This window comes from Notolepis coatsorum (assembly GCF_963971535.1).
Source record: "Notolepis coatsorum genome assembly, chromosome: 20".
NCBI classification, from domain to species: domain Eukaryota; kingdom Metazoa; phylum Chordata; class Actinopteri; order Aulopiformes; family Paralepididae; genus Notolepis; species Notolepis coatsorum.
The window spans coordinates 1,590,855-1,599,083 of record NC_140184.1 but is presented as its reverse complement, the minus strand read 5'-3'; the positions used below and the strand labels follow the sequence as shown (position 1 = coordinate 1,599,083).

General features: G+C 49.1%; 1 protein-coding gene across 1 annotated transcript; it reads left to right on the top strand.

The window, feature by feature from the left end:
* Positions 1–658: 658 nt before the first annotated feature.
* On the top strand, positions 659–3,268 carry LOC311247248 (protein Red-like; the record flags this gene model as incomplete). Its single annotated transcript, XM_084337596.1, has 3 exons — positions 659–793; positions 1,146–1,306; positions 1,981–3,268. 3 exons carry the CDS (start codon positions 659–661, stop codon positions 3,266–3,268), a joined length of 1,584 nt encoding a protein of 527 aa, XP_084193722.1.
* Positions 3,269–8,229: the final 4,961 nt, after the last annotated feature.

Here is an 8,229-nt window from a genome sequence, read left to right as displayed (position 1 = left end):
GCCCATCGGGATTCGTCCCGAACATCCCGATGGCCAGTCCGGGCCTGTAATTCACCCACGGAACGATTGTTAGGAACATTCTAGAACATTAGTTCCGCCCAAACATTCTGGAACGTTTGTGATGTCATGGCAGAACAGTCTAGAACATTAGTGCCGCCCGAACCTTCTGGAACGTTCGTGATGAACCTTCTAGAACCTCTAACATTCTTATTGCCACCGGCATTCTGTTTAGCTTTCTAGTAATGTATTGTATCTTGTAGTTGTGCTGATGAATAATAAAGGAGTTACCTTCGACTTCAGGACATACATAACCACCCACCCACCTGCTGCCTACAAACCTACCCCCCCCCCCCCCCCCCCCACCAAATGCTGCATACCTATGTATGACCTATTTATCTATCTACTACTTATGGATATGAGAATTTTTTTGTAGTTTGCTTTAAAAAAAAATAAGCAGAGATGGAGATTTCCTCAGTATAGGATCAGCTGCTAGTGGACCGTCGGTAGTGTGATAGTAAAGGGTTAACCTTCTGTAGTGTGGCAGTGAAAGGGTCAACAATTGTGTGTATTGAGCCGTACTGTATTGTACCCATTCTGCAATCTGTTAAATAAAGTTTTCATCCATTCATTCAGCCTTTACTACTAACGTCGTGTCAACATGCCTGAGACGGAGACCTACTCCAACCCCCTGGCTCCGGACGGCCATGAGGTTGAAGACCACCGGTCCAAGCTGACCAACGAGGACTTCAGGAAGCTGCTGCGGCACCGTGCGATCCCCCGGGTCTACAACAAGGTAGCACCCACTTTTAGACACTTTAACACACTTTATATGTATATGTATTAGCAAAGAGATTTGCACTACAACTCGTACCTCATTGCACCATACCCTAAGTTGTACCTCATCCCATTTCTGCATTGTACTGTATATTGTATTGTAACTCAGTTACTTTTTTTCTTTTCTACTCTGTATTGTATACACTTGTATATTGAACACTTGTGTTTACACTTGTTTACGTACTTTTGACTTTGTATTTTATACTATTTTATCTAGCACACTCGCAAGAGCAAAACAGGAAAAAGCATTCATACAGTATTCTGTATTTTGTATGACGACTAATAAAGAAACTTGAACTTGAATACTTGAGGACTCGAACCGGGCCTCCCGCAAGAGGAAGAAGAAGAAGCAGCGTCAGCAGGAGGAGGAGAGGGAGAGGTATCTGGCGGAGAAGTACAGAGACAGGGCGCGAGAGAGGAGGGATGGTGTCAACGAGGAGACGGAGCTCATCAGCACTACTGCTAATTACAGGTGAGCAGCTGGCTGAATATGGGACGGATATCAAATGAAATTAACCCTTTCACTGCCACACGACAAAAGGTTAACCCCTTACCGTCGGTAGTGTGATAGTAAAGGGTTAACCTTCTGTAGTGTGTCAGTGAAAGGGTTTACCTGCTGTTGTGTGGCAGTGAAAGGGTTAACCTCCTGACATGTATTGTCGCAGTGAAAGGGTTAACCACTTGGTAGTGCGGCAGTAAAAGGGTTAATTATCAGGAATGTGTTATGTCGATATTATCCACAAAACACTCGGTTGGAATCACGTTATGTAATTAAAAGGACAAAACCAGTGCTTTATAGTTGTTGGTTATTCTCGCATAGAAACAATTGATGGCGCAATGTATTTTTAACAATATTTTTATCATAACCACGGCCAGCTCCGTTACAGTTGGTGCCCTAGGTCGGGTGTGGAATAACAGTATTGCTTTTCGATTGATTTAATTAATTTATCATTTTAAATATTTTGTCGGTTCCAAAATGAATGTTATTGTTTACATGTTGTGCCCTCCCTGTACCTGATTGGATAAATGGCATGTTGGTGCTCTAGTGTGACATCTAGTGGCTGAATGTTACCTGTAGCGTATATATAAACCCACTACGGTACTATTGTGTTGACGTTGACATTGATCCACCTCTGTGACCTTCAGGGCGGTGGGGCCGACAGCCGAGGCGGACAAATCGGCGGGCGATAAGCGGCAACAGGCCATCCAGGACTCCAAGTTCTTGGGTGGTGACATGGAGCACACTCACTTGGTGAAAGGCCTGGACTTCGCCCTGCTCCAGAAGGTGAGGGCCGAGATAATCAGCAAGGAGAAGGAGGAGGAGGACCTGATCAAGAAGGTGCAGAAGGAGGTGAAGAAAGACGTGGAGCCGGAGGAGAAGATCGAGTTCAAGACGTGCCTGGGGAGAAACTGCTACCGCATCCTGTTCAAGGGTCGCCAGCTGGAGCGCAACGAGCTCTTCCTCCCGGGGAGGATGGCCTACGTGGTGGACCTGGAGGACAAGTACCCCGACACGGACATACCCACCACCCTGATCAGGAGCAAGGCCGACTGCCCCACCATGGAGGCGCAGACCACGCTGACCACTAACGACATTGTGATCAGCAAGCTGACCCAGATCCTGTCCTACCTGCGCCAGGGAACCCGCAACAAGAAGCTGAAGAAGAAGGAGAAGGGCAAGCTGGAGGAGAAGAAGGCCCCAGAGGCCGACATCGGTATCTTCGACGACATCGGGGAGTATGACACCTCGGCGGTCACCGCCAAGCCCCCTCCCAAGGAGAAGGAGCGACACCGAGAGAGGGAGAAGGGAGAGAAAGGAGAGAGCGAGAAGGGAGAGCGGGAGAAAGGAGAGCGTGAACGGGACAGAGAGGAGAAGAGGAGGCGTGGCTACTTTAAGAAACCGAAACTGGATGACCAGGAGGCGGTGGAGGTTGAGGACGGTCCCGCCTCGGTCAACGACCAGATCAAGATGATCAACGAGAAGTTTGCCGGCGAGGCGGGCAGCCAGTGGCAGAGCCAGGAGACGGCCGGGCAGCGCGGCGGGGCCAGCAGGAAGGAGCAGGTCGGAGACTTCTTCGGGATGAGCAACAGCTATGCAGAGTGCTACCCCGCCACCATGGACGACCTGGCCGTGGACAGCGACGAGGAGGTGGACTATACCAAGATGGACCAAGGCAACAAGAAGGGTCCTTTAGGACGCTGGGACTTCGACACGCAGGAGGAATACTCGGACTACATGAACAACAAGGAGGCCCTGCCCAAGGCCGCCTTCCAGTACGGCATCAAGATGTCCGAGGGCAGGAAGACCCGGCGCTTCAAAGAGACCAAAGAGAAGGCGGAGCTCGACCGACAGTGGAAGAAGATCAGCACCATCATCGAGAAGAGGAAGAAGATGGAGGCAGACGGGGTGGACGTGAAGAGACCCAAGTACTGAGGTCTCCCTCCTCCCTGTGTCCTTCCTCCCTGTCTCCCTCCTCCTTCGTCCCTGTCTCCCGTCTCCCTCCTCCCTGTCTCCCTCCTCCCTGTGTCCTTCCTCCCTGTCTCCCTTAGTGTTGTCACGATACTGGAATTTCGAACTTCGATACGATACCTTGAAAAGTATCGATATTCGATACCATTTTCGATACCACAGGGAAAAAGGTTCAATCTTAAAATGTAAAAAAAAGAAGAAAAAAAAAGATAAATATATATTCTTTTTATTATAAATGTTGCTTTTGTTGCTGGTTGATTCTCCTCAGCTTCTCTCTGGTACTATAAGAGAAGATAAATATAACACTTTTAAAACCCTTTGTTTATCTTTAGATCACACATTTAAAAATAACTAAATGATATAATCTTAGAAATTAAGTAAACACTGTAATCTGTGTTGCATGTACCTGACAAACTGAACTGTTTGTATTACAGTCATATTCCAACTTAACTGAATGTTCATGTTTGTGTGTTTGACTGTTTGGACTACTGTACTATTACAGGTATTGAAATAAACAATGCAACTTCCTTATACAAAAAAAGTAATTTTTTATGAATAATTAAATATCGATATTGCGGGAAATGAGTATTGAAACTGTTTTAAATATTCAGAATCTATATGTATAGAAAATTTGATATTTTTGACAACACTAGTCTCCCTCCTCCCTCCTCCCTCCTCCCTGTCTCCCTCCTACTGGAACCGCTGTTCTGTATCGTATCGCTCTCGCTCGGCATCGCTCTCTGCACTATCTCGCATACGTGCACGCGCACTGAATAAAGACCACAATGTACCTTTAATCCCAATATTCGTCTGACCACACCCCTATCAGCTTACCCATATAAGCAGGGGTGGGGCCACCCACTCTCCTCCTTCTCGCTTTCACCACAAGGAAGAAGTGCCTCGGTAGATCCCCACACTTGACACCATGATGGAAGAAAGGTTTAGGAGCAGCTTTGGGAAACAAGGATACGTTGACATCATATCTTTATTTTCTCTCTCACTATTTTCGAGAAAATACGGCGATATTGTCTTCGTACTGGAGTGTCTGGAAGATGATGATCATTCTAAAAACCCTCCACCGGTTTTCGTATTGGGAGCACGCCGCTGCATGCTTCTCAACTGCAGTTCCTTGCTGTGTTTGTTGGGGTGAAACCTGTCAGGCCACAGCTGAACTGTCGGACATGCCGCTGTTGTGAGAAGCGGTGCGTTCCAGGTTGGGTGAGTAGTGTTTGCTGGCGGGCTCCACTTGTCTGTTAGTGCTATGGGGGCTACTTGACAAAGTTTATGGAAACCGGCCCCAGGCTAGGGTCCTTTGTTCAGCCACCTAGGCGACAGAAGGCCTTGGTCTGAAGACCATTATAGTTTTAACTAGTGGGCCGCGACCATTGACACTGGTGATCCCTGTGTGTTCTGGACGAGTGGATTCTCTCTGTCACCGTGTTAAGGCCCCATCTTTCATATCCAAATGAGAGTATTCCTTCACGAGGGGATATGTGCATGTAATGTGCGATAGCGGCAGATTCATGTTCAAAGTCAGCTACACAGGCCAGTTGGTACTGTGCTGATTCCGTCGGATGTGGTAAAGTCACCGTTGTGAAGCGGTGTTGACATCTTGTTTTCTCTTTTCTCTTAAAAAGTGAGGAGAGGTTCAGAACGGCGGCCTGTCTGGGTGAGTGTTATGTCATTGTTTACATGTTCATAGCTTACGGTTAGCCAGTCAGCTGTTAACTGCTGCGTTAGCCTGCTGGATCACTGCATGGCCTGCTTAGGGCCTACTATTAGCCAGTCAGCTGTTAGCTGCGGGGCTAGCATGTCGTGGTCGCTAGGTAACGTTAGCTTGCTGCTATGGCCATGGCCTGGCGCGGGGTAGCTTAGCTTCTCGCGCGCCGCCGTGAGCTCGCTTCTGATCGCGTGCGTCGTTAGATTGGCGTCTCGCGAGCAGAAGCAGTAGCACCCGAACGGTTGGAGCGGCCGTTAGCTTGATGCTATTCTGTTGAACGTGCTTTGATTTTAACATGTTTTACACTCTTGACCACGACGTCATCCTTGACAGGGGATGTTTTCGTCGACCCTGCCCTGAGCCAGGACGGCAAGGTTGCATCAACAGGGGACTGTAGTGCGGGTTGGGGCGGTGACGCTGCCCAGTTCGGACAACACAGGAGCGGCTGTGTTCCTACGGTGTCTGTGACTGCACTTCGCTGATCTGCGTTCCGGGTAGGAACGGGGTTGACCAGACCTCATAACACGTCTTCTGGTTTTACTTTGCTAAATGTATTGTGAATAACGGTGTTTTTCCCAAAACGTGTGTTGCTACAATGCATTTAGGATACGTTGCGGGTTATGTGTGAGCTGTTTTTGTCACTGGCAGTTAGCTTCTCCGTGCAAACGGGATGTAATGATCTGGTTGTTGTGTGAGAAACACGGCCGTGTACTCACAACTAAGGTAACTAACCTATGAAGCTATGCTTGGTGACAAGTGAGTAAAAGAATGTTCTTTCTCAGACTGTAATGACAATGAACAGTGTGTTCACACATTAACAGGTTTTCCTGTTTTAACTGGCCGTATTGAGGGTAAAATAGGAGGATTGTGTTTCCCCCCCGGTTCCCTGGGGACTTTTTCATCCTCCTATCAGACATGTTGTGCATTAATTGTGTCTTTTGTGTGGTAGGGATACGATGTAACTCTTAGCTTGATTGCTGAGGTTGTGCTAAATCTGCTGGAGAAACTTATTTCCTAAAGGGAAATTGGTTTGGTTGCTGTCATGTGTGCTTAGCAAGGCCTGTGGTCGATACTAATCAAGAATGATGTATTCTCTCATTGTGAAAAAAACGGCGTTCCTCTGTTGAGTGTTTTTGCCATTTTTTGTAGGTGATGATGGGTTGTGTGTGTCATGTGACCTACAACTGGGTTGTACTGGCCACGGAAGCACATGTGTATGTTGGACCGGGGTTCTTAGAGCCCTCTCTATTCTGTGTTTTTCCTTAGTAAAAATCAGATAGCAGGTTAGCTCATGCGCTGTGTGGAGCTGTGAAACGCTTCATAGAGCTGACTATGACTGTGTCATATTCTCTTTTTGTCGTTACATCGTATCATGGGTGTGGGGTCGTAAAGGGGTGAACTGGTAACCTTTCCTCTCCCCATTGTTCTGTCGGTCAGGGGTACACCCCCTGTCCTTCAAGGTTCCCGTCACGTGGCGGTTCGGCATGTTACGGGGGGGGGGGGGGGAGGGAGTTCCTGGTCCCACGGCCTGGTATATTGGGCGTGTGCACCGCAGGAATTCCCCCGCCATAGAGTACGTCACCGTGCGCGTCTCTGTTGGTAGGACTTCCGTGTGCTGTTCAGGTCCATGTGATGGATCTGTTTTCAGGGGGGTGGTCAGGGCTCCTCCTCACCAAGCGCCTATTCAGGCCTTCTGTGAGTTCGGACTCCTTCTTCCATGTGAGGGAGCCTCCATCAGAGTACAGAGCCTTCCTCCTCAGATTGTCAAAGTGAGTGGACCCTCTAGAAGGGTCCTTTTCTATTGTATGTATATTCGATTCAATTCGTTTATTGAGTGTGTATGGGTTCGGTGCCTCTTCCCCGGAGGCCCTAAAACCAGTTTTTTACATGGCTCAAGGTGCAATATATTCTTTTCAATCTGTACAGCTCGCGTGGGAAGTCTCTCTGGGGATCCCCGTCTCTTTCCTATGGGAGGGTGGTGGGATGTAAAAATGTGAACATTTTTTACCCCGGCTGTGTAGACTGGGATACATACTGTTGATGCTTCCTTCTTTCTATTCCAGAAGTGTTGGAGTTAGGGAGTGTCACACCCCTCTTGTCGTTCCCCTGGGCGCCTTGGGGATTCAATGACAGGTCTAAATAGCCTGTTCATTGATGGGGGTGTGTCCCGACGCACGTATAGTGCTAGCTCGCTGTAAACAGGCGATTGACTGGCACGCCTTGGTTGCTTGTGGTTGAAACAGCGTTTTTATAAAGCAACTGAGATGGGGGTTTTTCCTCTTCCGACGACCACATCCCATGACCTGGGTGGGTTGTCGACGGATTCTCGTTCATGTCTGGGGGATGATGACGGGATGGATCTGAACATATGTGGTGGGGTCTCACGCCCTTGGGGTGGGCCACCAGGCGCGGTTCGTCCGAACGTCTGGGTGGCGCCTTCTTTTCATGTTAAGATCAACACGCATATCTGCCCTTCTCCTGGAGTAGGCATGTCGGCGTGGTTAGGGCACGGGACTGGTTCTGGTCACGCTGGTCCAGATCAGTTGAACCCGTTGTCCGCCGGGGATGCAGATCTGCTGTTCTGGTACCCTGAGGGACTTGGGCTTTTTTCAGGGGGAAAAATGCCAGGTCGGTCTGGGTGTCACAGGGTTAAGCGCTATGGAGACCCTGGTTGGGTATGTTTTTACTCAGCACTGTCGTCATGGCTTACAGCCATGCCATTCTGTACGCGCTCGATCTCGTCGGATCTCGGCCGCTACACAGGTTGGTCCTGGTTAGTACTTGGTTGGGAGACCGCCGGGGAATACCAGGTACGGTGTGCTTAGGGGCTGGTTCTCCATTATTTTTCGCTCCTCTCTCACGCATGGCGAAGAGGGGCCTGTGGGGGTGGTTTTTTGACCTCCTCTGGTGACCCTGTGCTTCCCGTACCGCCAGGCCCGGTCCGAAGTGATGTTTGCGACCCGTAGGCCTGGGTTAACCCTTTTTGGAAACTGAAACACTTGTACTGCGGTATAGCCGGTGTATACCTGCAGGTGTGTTTTGGAGTTTTTTCTTGAGGGGTTATAGGAACAACCACCGCATTGGGTAACACCGAGGTGGTTGATTCCCTGGTGTGTTGGAGCAGTGTCAACTCCCGGGTTCACCGTTTGAGGGTGCCCCTGCACGTTCATGACGTCTGCCAATCGTGTCAGCCTTCTCTGCCTCG